This window comes from Cupressus sempervirens, chromosome 10, assembly GCF_028749045.1.
Source record: "Cupressus sempervirens isolate cs-2001-9-10 chromosome 10, ASM2874904v1, whole genome shotgun sequence".
In the NCBI taxonomy this organism is placed as follows: domain Eukaryota; kingdom Viridiplantae; phylum Streptophyta; class Pinopsida; order Cupressales; family Cupressaceae; genus Cupressus; species Cupressus sempervirens.
The window spans coordinates 87,640,542-87,652,585 of NC_143127.1; the positions used below are offsets into that span (position 1 = coordinate 87,640,542).

General features: G+C 36.4%; 2 protein-coding genes across 4 annotated transcripts; both read right to left on the reverse strand.

Annotated features, from left to right (window-relative positions):
* Positions 1 to 8,163: 8,163 nt before the first annotated feature.
* Positions 8,164 to 10,106, reverse strand: LOC149532705 (putative inactive receptor kinase At2g26730). 2 transcript variants are annotated; one of them, XM_089806618.1, is made up of 3 exons: positions 9,970 to 10,106; positions 9,122 to 9,279; positions 8,164 to 9,007 (listed from the first exon to the last, which is right to left on the reverse strand). In XM_089806618.1, the coding sequence occupies exons 2-3, from the start codon at positions 9,180 to 9,182 to the stop codon at positions 8,484 to 8,486; spliced, it is 585 nt and encodes a 194-aa protein (XP_089662744.1). In that variant the 5' UTR covers positions 9,183 to 9,279; positions 9,970 to 10,106; the 3' UTR covers positions 8,164 to 8,483. The 2 variants fall into 2 exon arrangements, with proteins under 2 accessions (XP_089662744.1, XP_089662745.1); XM_089806619.1 differs by lacking the exon at positions 9,970 to 10,106 and having other exon boundaries at positions 9,122 to 9,947.
* On the reverse strand, positions 10,092 to 11,733 carry LOC149532706 (light-sensor Protein kinase-like). 2 transcript variants are annotated; one of them, XM_089806617.1, is made up of 2 exons: positions 11,279 to 11,443; positions 10,092 to 11,148 (listed from the first exon to the last, which is right to left on the reverse strand). In XM_089806617.1, the coding sequence occupies exons 1-2, from the start codon at positions 11,299 to 11,301 to the stop codon at positions 10,101 to 10,103; spliced, it is 1,071 nt and encodes a 356-aa protein (XP_089662743.1). In that variant the 5' UTR covers positions 11,302 to 11,443; the 3' UTR covers positions 10,092 to 10,100. The 2 variants fall into 2 exon arrangements, with proteins under 2 accessions (XP_089662743.1, XP_089662742.1); XM_089806616.1 differs by having other exon boundaries at positions 10,092 to 11,733.
* Between the last annotated feature and the right edge of the window lie 311 nt (positions 11,734 to 12,044).

The following is a 12,044-nucleotide window of genomic DNA, read 5'->3' on the forward strand; positions in this document are numbered from 1 at the left end:
TTTTACTCCTTTGGACAAGCAATATAAATAACTCTTGAAAAATACCACTTATTTCTCTTTAAGATATGTCACATATCCCAATAGTAGGAGGGGTAGGTGTGCATGTTCTAACCAAAATAAATCAAGCCTTTGTTGGAAAATTAGTTTGGCAAGTGTACAATAAGCCTCAATCTACTCAGTGTAACATTATGCAACAAAAATATCAAGATAGTTATGACCCTTCCAAATTTTGTTCTATTTTGGATCCTCCAAAAGGCTCAGTTATTTGGGATTTCATGATAGCATCATAGGATATTGTGGTTAAATATGTTTCTTGGGAAGTTAATAATGGTAGTAGAGTCAATTTTTGGAGGGACTCTTGGAATGGTCAGATTCCTCTCTCAAATAGTTTGATCTCTCCTAATATTATCAAGGTTTCAGAGTATCATTGGGGTACTCAACTCACTCAATTTGTAGCTAATGTTTATGAAAATTTAGAAAGTGTTTTGGAAGAACCCAGATGTGCTACCTTTGACATCTTAGGAGATTAATCAATTCAAAGACATCTTGGCTTCCAGACAAGTCTTCATTTTTGGATCCGAAGACAAGATTATTTGGGCTCTAGCTAAGGATGGCCAATATTAAGTAAAGGAGGGCTATAAAATCTTGTAGCAAAATGTACTGAATAAAGTTTCTAGTAGAGCATTCACATTTTGTTGGAACCATATTGTGCTTCCAAAAGCAGGTTGCTTCACTTGGCTTGTATTCAAGCATAGGATTTTGACTAGTGACAAATTAAATAGATTGCATATTGCCCCATCATTCAACTACATTATTTTTTAAAGAGTGTGAATAATCAATGGATCATCTCTTTGTTTCACACTCATTTTCAAATCAGTGTTGGATTTTCATTATGAACAAGTTAAACTATAGTACTCCACTCCAAAATAATCTATGGGATCTATTTCAATCTTGGCTAGTTCTTTATCCAAAGTCATTATTTGAAAATCTTTGGAAATGTATTCCGGCATTGGTTGTGTGGGCTATTTGGTGGGAACATAATAAGCACATTTTTAGAAAATAGTGTCATACTTTAGAAAAAGTTATGGAGGGAATTGAAAGAGCAATCTTATAGGTGACAAACACAAGTTTGAGGAATTCAAAATTTAATCCTATTGTTACTTCTTGGGACTCTCAAGTGATTCAAAAATGGAAACAATTAATCATTCCAAATGGTTGGAAAATTAATAATACAACCTCTTCCACCTTATCTTGAAGGAAGGTTTTTTGGAGAGCTCCAGATGTGGGATGTTGGAAACTGAATTTCAATGGAGCATCTAGAGGAAACCCTAGAAATTCTAGTTTGGGGGCGTGCATCAGAGACTCCCATGGAGAAGTAGTGGCACTTACAACTTCCCCTTTTCCTATTGGTACAAATAACATGCCAGAGGCTCAAGCTCTGCTAGCTGGTCTCATATTAGCTATACAAGGTAATTTTTGTTTGCTGCATATTGAAGGAGATTCCTCAATAATTATAGATGCTTGTATACATAGGAAAATTGTCTCATGAAAATTAAAGTACATTCTCAATCAAATCTAGAGGCTTTTAGATGAATGCCAAGATGTTTGCATTTCACATACATTTAGGGAAGGAAACCAAGTTGTTGATTCCCTATCAAATTTAGGTTGTGATGGGTTGTTATTATCATCACTTCATCCAATATCTATGATAGAAAAATATGATGATCTTAAAATTTTAATAGATATTGACAAGACTGTCTGCTTGCGCCCACACCAATATTTTGATCATGTTGTGGTATAGTCAGTACATGCCACATTTATTAAACATGAGGTGTATTAGTCGTGTTCCATGTGGAAAAATTTGGGCAATTATGGCAGCTTTGGGCAGTACAAAATTCAGCTTTACTAAAGGACATACTACATGTGAATTCACATTGTTCTTGTGGCGCAAAATTATATCACATTCTAGATTTTACAGAAAGGGGCTTGACGTTTTCTTTTCTATGCCTTCTCCACATTGCATTTATCTCTAGATTATTAGTTGACTTTGATCTATAGTCTCTTTCTTGTTCCAAAATTATGAAAGGGTTGGATATTACTACTTCCTGTGAGCTTTGTCACAAAAAACATCGAGTTATGTTTCCAAGAACTTCGGCATTTGGATTCCTCAAAGTCTTGATGAAGGTGTTTTTCTTGCTGATGTAAGTGATGTGATGTTTGATCTAATGTTTATAATTCTTTCTCCAACTGTTAAGTGAGTTATTCAACATGTAATTGGTGAAGAATTACTGGCTTCTATGGTGCCCCACTTCCTTTATCCGTTGCACCTCGTCTCCATTTTCTTGTCCAATGCCATGGACCTATTGCAATCTCCCTTGCTTCTTCAATCACTAGCTCAAAAGGTAATTCAGGGTCATTTTATTGTTGATAACAAACTGTCTGTCGCTATGCAACACTATGATCTATGGAGTGGTATGGCCCTGGTGGGAGGCTTATTTTCTCATTCTCAGTTACTGGTCAAGCAAGAATGTTTTGTTCTATTCAAAGACATTAAGAAGGCAATAGACAGTCACAGTTCTTTCTACATGAAAAATGCATTGCAAGCCACCTCCTATGTCATAGGCTTTCAACTTGAAGAGAGAGTCAAGAAAGTGGGATATGCCCTCATAGATCTACAAAGGGTCTCTGATTTTATTCATTCTCAGGGGACAAGCTTGGGAAATGTGAACCTTCAGATTGATGAAAGGAATGCCTGGAATTTAGTATTCAAATTAGTTATGCATTCACACACGATGTCTCATGCTGGCTCGGGTTGGTCTCCCAACTTTTTAGAGGTGGCGTGTTCTGGCTTGGGACCTGAGAGTGATAGTGGTTGGGGATAGAGTGCTACAGATGTCATGCCTGTATGTGGTCAAAGTGCTTCAATGTGTGATTAAAAAAATGCTTGCAAGAAATTGACTGAAATGGGTGGTAAGTGTATTTGTGGCTATAATGATATGGAAGAATGAATAGTGATCTGAACTTGGTTTTTTCGTATGATCTTGGTTTTTGGCCTTTTTGATGGATTAAATGTAATCAAGACTTTTGAATGTGTTAAAAGCTGATATAGTATCATTGGGTGGTAGTTGATACACTTTATTGTAATTATGCTTTTTTCAATAGTTTCAAAAAACTATGTAAAAATTATGTATATTTATGGGACGATGTTGGGTTTTCTTTACTAATTCTTTCCCAATTAACCTATATGAATCAGAAATTAATAAAATATTATAGTGGCTTGCCACATTTTCCTAAAAAAAAAAGTATGTATGTCTAAAAACTATAAATTATTATTATTATTATATCCAGATCCTAATTAATTATCAAAATTTAAGTTTAAATTTAGCCTATTTTTATTGTTACAGTTTCCATCCAAATTATTCAGTGGTGGTTCAAGGGCAACACCCCTATTATTTATAATTGTTGGAGGATCCTAAATCAATGGCCTATATCCTATTTCAAGTAAAAAATTTAGAAGGATACCAAATTTTAATGAAAGTCCCCAAAATAAAGGCCTGTCTCCCCAATCAAATCTATTTTGTACTAAAGTGATTAATGAAAAAAAGCTTCATGAAAAGTCTTTGAAATAGAGGTACGTGTTAAATCTATATACTTAATATTCAACCTAACTTAAAATTTTACCAAATATTGGTGAATATGACCATTGGTTAAGGAAATTATTGGGAATTGTAGGTGAAAATGTTTAATTTACTACATAGAAAAATTAGATTCCATTGGCAAATTCATCACTAAAATACAAATACTTATGTAATATTATCGACGATTAGCCTAAGCATGGGACCCAATTTTGGTAAAGTGTAGGCAACATGGACATCCCAAAAGTGTAAAAAAATTAGCCAAATTTGGGGTCCCTAATGAATGAGATTAGCCAATTAGCGAATATTAGCCACTAAAGTAATCCTTACCCTAAAGCTCTAATCTTGAGCCACTTTTTGAGCTAGCATTTTTTGAATGAAATCAGGAAGCGTTGAAAACACAATTAATGAGTTACCAACATGTGAGTCCACGCATTTTAAGGAAATGAGGAGGAGATTGGTTGCGTACATAAAAATAATGTTGACACATAGGAATTCCAATATTGTGATTAAATATGATGGTTGAAGTTTTTAGAAATACTAATTTATTATTGTGGAGATTACGATGAAAGTTGTTACTTGGGAACTCTGAAGAGCCAACTTTCCTAGGTGAAGTTAGAACTCCTTTCACATCCAAACTTATTTTATGATCTCATTTTCATATTGTGAATGTCCAAAATCTTAAAATCTAAAACAACCCACATCTTGTTTGACATTCAAAGTAGATAAAAAGGTTTAAGCTATTTTATTTAACTGTCCAGATTGTTAGACATAATCCGCTACGAGTTCTTCACCATTTGCTTCTTCCATATTAGAAGATTATTGCAATCTTGTAGAACCAAACGAGGAGTAGAATAACTAATTCTTTTCCTATTCCTATTCGGATTCCTATTTTTAATTTCTATTCATATTTTTAATTCCTATTCCTACACTCCATTCCTATTCTTGATTTTCTATTCCCTTAACCAAATGGGCTCTAAACTTTGATGGCTCTTAGGAACAATCCTAGAAGTTTGGAATTGACATTTGTATTCGTGATCATCACATGGGTGTGTTCAAATAATCAAATCTTGTTCTATCCCTCCACAATCTAATAATTTCACGGAAGGTAAAGCTTTACTGCATGGGTTGTCTCCATGATTATTAATGCATGCATTAAGTCTCTCATACATTTCATGAAGATGATAAAATAACACTTTTTAATTTATTTTTGACTAATTGAAGACGTGATGATGTCATTTGGATATTAATGATAAAGTCCAGCTTCAAGAATTAGTCCTCCAAGAAATCCTGAGTACAATTCAGGGAGTGGGAAAATGATGGAAGAAAGAAAACAACCTCTATTTTCAATTATGGCCTCCACAAGTATTTTCCCTCTTCCATGTATCACAGTCTCTTCGTCTTAACACCAACATTTGTTTCTTGTGTTTGGGGACGAGGGACATGAGTAAGAGCTATAGTAGAGAAGCAAATGGGTGGCATCAAATCTTTGCACAATACAAAAGCTTGAAGGAAAGCATTGCATATGCATCTACAAGCTTGTCTCTTGAATTCTTTTTTAGAGAAAGCGAAGGGGAGGGAGGTGAACCACCGAAGATGTAAGGAAAATCTCTGCCCAGGTTGTGTTCATACAAGATCATGCTTGTTCTCAGGCCTTACATTTTTCTCAGAAGAGGTTTGCCTCGCCCTCACCCATCGTTATGAGGAGATGATTGTTTCTAGTGGTGGCATTGGTGTTTATGTATCCAATCAAGGTTGCATATAACATAAAGAAAAGAGTTACATTGAGTGGCGAGTTAGATAGCATAAAGAAAAGAGTTACATTGACTGGCGAGATAGATACAAAATGGGATAGGGTCTACCTCTTTTTTACATACTTTTGAAAGTCAAATAATGGAGGAAACTTGCAAATTGGGTTGCAAGCTTTGGGTTTAACCATGGAGGAAACTCTGTAGTTAAGTGCACTTAGGCTAGAGTAGTACTGGGATGGGTGACCTCCTAGGAAGTCCCAGTGATTCACTCCTGTGAGCATCACCTAGATCCAATGAATGCTACGTGTTCTATTTATTCTCATGAGAGATGGATTCATGTTGAATCACTACTCATGAAACATGGGTTAATGAGTTTGACTCAAAATCACACAGTTAAATCTTGATAGCAATATCACAAGCCAAACAATGTTCTAAGAGCTTGGAAAAATAATTTAAATAAATCACGATGTAACTCATCAGCAATATTTAAGACCAGAGAAAGAAAATATTAATATGTTGTTTTATTTGTCTTTGCTACTTCTATCTTGGTAATATTATTGCCATAGTAGGTTTGGAATACTTGACAACGAAAGGGATCATAATTCCTTAGTTTATTACAACTGGGAGCAAGGCCATATCATCTCATATAGACCCGTGTATGAGTGTGTTGTTCTCCATGTAGCCACAATACAATTGCATTCTGATAATGGCTTGGAATTTGTTTGGTTGTTGCATCAGTTATGATCAAAGAGGTTTTCCCTTGGTTCTTCTGCAAGCTAGAGTATGATCAGTCCAAAGACTTTGGAATTAATATTTCAACCTTATCTCTTCCATTTTAAAAGATTGGCAATGCTGAGAGTTCACTTATCTCTCATCTAGCATATAAGTGAGGTTATGCCAAATTTTTAGAATTCATTTTGGAGTATTCTAAAGTTGTGGTGGAAGTTTGGACATAGATGGGGATTCACATCTGGTAGGGTATCTTTTTGTGATCTTCAGCTGATCGTTTATGCAAAATCTGGAGCTGAAGGTAGGTTAGAGGCTCTGGATCTAGATCTTCTTTTTTAATAACAATAATAACAATGTGTCATGAATACATATAATTATAATGTAATACACAAATACACTTGTCTCATTAGTGCATTTTTTATTTAAATTAAGATGATCTGAGATGATTATACATGAAATCTTATATAGAAAGAGCAATGAGGTTCCAAGCACACAATAGATTAATTTACACCAATGACTTATCTAGTAAAATAAAAATATGAAGATGAATAAGAATTTAGCATTTACCATTGTATATGTAATTTTATTTAGTTTATTTTCAATTTAAAAAAGTGAAAACAATAAAAGTAAACTTCAAAACTATTAAATTGAATTCTTACACTTTCAATTTATATCCTATAATATTTTGTTGCCGCATATTTTACTATTGCCTTAACCATTTCACCTTATTTTGATGCAACTGGTAGTTTATTAAAAAATAGTACATCGGTTTCACTAATTTTATAGCATGCAAGTGATGCCTTCCCTGTCAAAATCTGGTGAGAGGTTATGGCAAAGCTGTAGACCTCTGCACTATGGGTATACCAGTTTAGGGTATCAATTTCTGGAGGGGTATGTTTGGGAAGGGAAAAAGGCATAGAGCTCAAGTCAGATATAAATTCTAGGCCTTAGAAGATTTCAGATCCATGTGCATGATTCCTTCGCAGTTAAAGAAATTTTATTCCCCTGGAAATTTGAAGCATCATATTCGAAGCACCATATCTACTGCAACAGGGTGCGCTGCCTCCAGAATTTGTCGATTCTGAATGTAACCAATTTGATTACAATATGGCAATGGCTTTCCTCAATAGATGTACCTGTCAACTGGGGAAGGAAAGCGCCCTTTAGCTTGGCAGTAACTTCAATCTCCCTATCAAATGGATCATGACCATCAATTAGAATGTCTTTTACGACAACCCTATGCCCCACCCATGAGCCCTCCTAACTTCCCACAAAATCCCTCTCCTATTCTTTTCTTTTTTATTATTAAATCTATGGGAGGGATCTAAAGCCACTTACGTAGAACAGTTGCAGATTCAATTTTACACTGATTTTTTATGAGTTGGAGCAGCTTGATCTCCATAAATTGGAAAACCCCAATTACTTCTTTGAAATCCATGCCTGGGCAGCTGTTCGATTGCAAGCCTTCAGTAGGTGCCAGTAATCTTAAAACCCTCAAAAATATGCTCTCGTGTACTACTTGAAGAATGTTAAAAAGAGCCTTGGAATCTTTTTTCTATTATTCTTAGAGCAGATATGCTTGAGATGATGTTTCTTTTTTTTTATAGTATTGGCAGGTTCAAAACATCCGTTCTCTGCAAACCCCAAAATATCTTGAGATCTAAACAAGACTTTCATTTTGATCGAGTACTACTCATAATTATTTCCAGTAAATTTGAAAATATTAGAAGATGATGCCACTAAGTGGACTTTGATATCAGAGAAAGGAAAAAATTAGAGACAACTGAAATACGGATTCAGTTTATCTGCAACAGCTCTTTCCATTAAACAATCATGAAGAGCAATAATACTTCAAGAATACATATAGCATTCAACTCAAATAAGTAGATTCAATTAAAAATATGCTAATCCGTTTCCATTATTTTAAAGAGCATTACACAACATATCTTACATTACATTATTTGAAATCCTACTGTTGCTGGTAACTTCAGAAAGCAAAACTTCTGTTTGCTTTTACTCTACTTTATTCCATTGGCTGAACACACACATACACATATGATATCATTGCATTTCAAATCACAACGGCCACAATTGAAAGTCTTCAATGTCGAGCATGGGCAACAAATGGCTACGTGGTTGTTGGAGGAGAATAAATTTCTTGAGAAGAAAAGATTAAAAATCTGAACAGAAGAAATAATGTTTATAAATAAGGCCATACAAATATTACAAATCTTGTAGATCGTCTGGTCATTAACATTTAAAGGTACACATCGTTGACTGGGATTTCGTTCTCCGACGATGACCAATCCTCATCGAATACCCCATTCCCTTTGCCTTCATTTGACATCTTTGACAAATTATCTCGTACTTATAAATTTTGAATCATTCTGACAACTTGACCCATACGAGGACGGGAGTGCTCAGGGAAAGAAACACATTGCTGTGCTATCCTGAACATTGCCAGCACGTTTGAGAAGTCTGTGTCTCTATTATACCTCATGAGCTCCCTATCCAAAATTTCCGTCGACCGCACTTCATCATTAATGGAGAGAATCAGCTTGGGAAGATGTGAGCTTGGGAAGTGGTCCTTCCCCGTGAGAAGTTCGAGGAGCAGAACTCCAAAACTATACACGTCTGATTCTTCAGACGTTTTCCCGCTATAAAACAGCTTCCGTGCCATGAATCCCCAGGATCCACTTGAGTATTTCTCAAAACCCACAACACCAGAATCCGAGTTTTCAACTTCTTCCTCCAAACATTGGTCCAGCAGAACGTTGGAGTAGTTTACGTTGCCGTATACCATACCTGACTTGTGAAGAGAAGCCAGGCTCAAGCTCACATTTTGAGCTATCTCCTTTCGCTTATCCCACGTCAGGATCTCATTTTTATTAGCTGCAACACATGCATCAACATTATCCGTCTTTACAAAATAAAAGAAATGGCAGATTGCTACGGGAATATCATATGAAATTTTAAAACAAGCGAGTTCGAGGGAAGTGGACGTACTGTGCAGAAGAGAGCAGAGGCTGAGATCGTGGGATGATCTACCTGACCTCAATATCTTCATATTCGGGCACAAAAGAGTGGGTTCGCCTTTTCGTCCGTCCGAGTTCTCTCAAACATCATCTATTGTAATTACTGGGGTGAGATTTATATTGTATCTTCTGTTGTAACAGAAACATCATCTACATATGTCAATATCATTACTTCTGTGGTTAAAATAAGTATGCATGCACAATAATTATTGATGCAATCGAGATATTATAAACTCAGCTGATTAGACACAATTTACTTCATAACTTCTATTTATGCAAATGCATATTTAGTTCAGAGGGTTGCAAAAGGTTTTCTATTGAATGATAAGTTTCAGTAGATGAGATCAGTCTCAAGTTTTTTCCCAGTTGCTTATTTGGGAAAACCTCTGTTTACAAGCAAGATTTTCACATTCACAATTTTTCAATCAGATTAACCAAATTTAAGAATAATATATAATAAATTATAATACTTTTATACTAAAATCTAAACCATATTTTATTAATGTGTTTTACATCGCATGTTTTATAGCTTACAATCTTTTATGAACTTCTTTCACATAAGATGAACGATTTTTGTCTAAGTATTTTCCTCGGGTTTTACACCTGATTCTGCCGGGAATAATTCTATAGTTCGTCCGCCAGCAGATATAAATTTTAATTAAAATAAATTTACCGCATTCTGAACCAACCCAAGTGACACTCGGATGATTGCATAATACAGCTTTTGTTTTGGGTTGTGTATTTCAAGTAAAACATGAAAACCCTAGCAGACACGCTAGAACTGTACAGTCTATCCTTGAAGTAAGTAAAAATCCATACCTTTTTATCTCATGAGGAACGATTTGAAGAACCCTAGTTATCGATTTCCGTTTCTTGGCTAAAGGAATTTCGTCAAATGCTTCTTCCTTTAATCTCACATAATCTGAAAGGGCGTCAAAAGGATCGTTCCATCACAGTAAAAATAGCTTCATGTTCCTCATAAAAGAAGAAACTTGCGCAAAACAAGGACGACGACTTGGATCTGTCTCCCAACACTTCCCTATGAAATCAGCTAACACAGCTGGACATGAGCTTCGCTGCAAATTCGATCTTCTGCCTTGCACGACCATTCGGTACAAATCTTTGGGATTTACACCAAGGAATGGCTGCTCCCCTGTTAGAATCTCGTAGCAAGTCATGGCAAAGCTGTATACATCTGCTTTATAGGTGTACTCCTTTAGGTTATCAATTTCTTGATTTATTTCTTCATTTGGGAAGGAAAAAGCTTCAGGAGCCCTCCAGTAACATGTCCCTTTGGGATCTGCACACCGAAAACTGGATAATCTCAAACTGGCCATTCCAAAGTCGCAGAGCTTAACTCGGCCGTAGCCTTGCTTCCTGAATTCTGGAACTGCAGAGGGCTGTATGAGAACATTAGAAGCTTTCAGATCCATATGCATGACTCCCTGGCGATGAAGATAATACATTCCTCTCGAAATTTGAAGCATCATATCCACTGCAACAGGGAGCGCCAGGGGCGCCCTGCCTCCAGAATTCCTAAGTAGTTTGTCCAAGCTGGAACTGACCAATTCCATAACAATAGAGCAATGGCTTCCCTCAATACGAGTGCCTATCAACTGGACGATGAAAGGGCTGTCTAGCCGGGAAAGAACTTTAGTCTCGGTGTCAAACAGATCACGAGCATCAACTGGAATGTCTTTTATGGCGACCCTATACCCCCGCCATGACCCCTCGTACACTCTCCCAAAAGACCCCTCTCCTATTGTTTTCTTTTTTATTAAATCTTTGGCCGGGATCTGCAGCCAACTAGGTATACCATCTGCAGATTCAATATTACATTCATTCTTGATGGATTCGAACAACTTTCTCTCCATGAATTGTAAAACCCCAATTTTATTTTTTTGTTTAAAAGACCGAGCCTTGGCAGCCGATTGATTACAAGCCATTAGTAGGTGCCAGTAGTCGTGGAACTTGAAACCAAATTCGCGTACATGCAAACTAGACATTTGTGCAAACAAATGACTGCTTATGTAGGAGAAATCTCTAAGATCGATGGGGTAGAGAAGCGCTAAATCTAAGCAAAGAACAGACCAAGCAAGGTCGTGCATGTGCAGGGTGAAGACCTCACCTGTGTTGGCGAGCGTAAAACATTTAATCCAGCAGCTATCAGTTGAGCAGTGAAGGAGGTATGTTTCTGCTTCTTTCGTGGCACGATATACTTCCTTCCAAGCTCTTTGCACACGTTCGCTCCAAGCGTCGCCACTCGGGTATACCCCACTATAGTTGGCATAGGAGAGTTTATCCAGGATGTAAGTGCACAAACTTTTGCATTGCTCAACATGGAACTTGAACCTTTCACCGTCCCGGAGAAGAATGAGTCTAGCCATGGTCTCCTTGACAAGCTGACGAATGTCTTCCCCATGCGTACCCATAGGTTTCCCCAAGAAGGTTATTATGATATCTTCCTCAAATTCTATGACGTACAAGAAGATCGAAACAAAAATACAGAGATCTGATTTTTTTGTGTTCAGGTCTTGGAATGATCGATATGGTCCTCCAACCAAATCACCTCCTCCCTTAAAACATATTGACAACCGTGATTCTCCATCATCACCATGCGGCGACGTCTATACATCAGAAAATTTGCATCCGATTTGACAATTTATTTAATTTATTAATTAATTTTAAAACCACAAAACCATTAATCTGTGATTTTAAAATTAATTAATTAATTATATAACCTGTCAAATCGAGTGCAGTTTAGCCAAGGGCTCACCATGCTTCCAGTAAAGTTCTCAGGACATAACTCCAGTCCTTGGAAAACCAGCTGAAGTAGAGATTTAAATGGTGTTTCCAAGGAAGGATCCCTTATTCGTGTACTTCCATTTCAACAT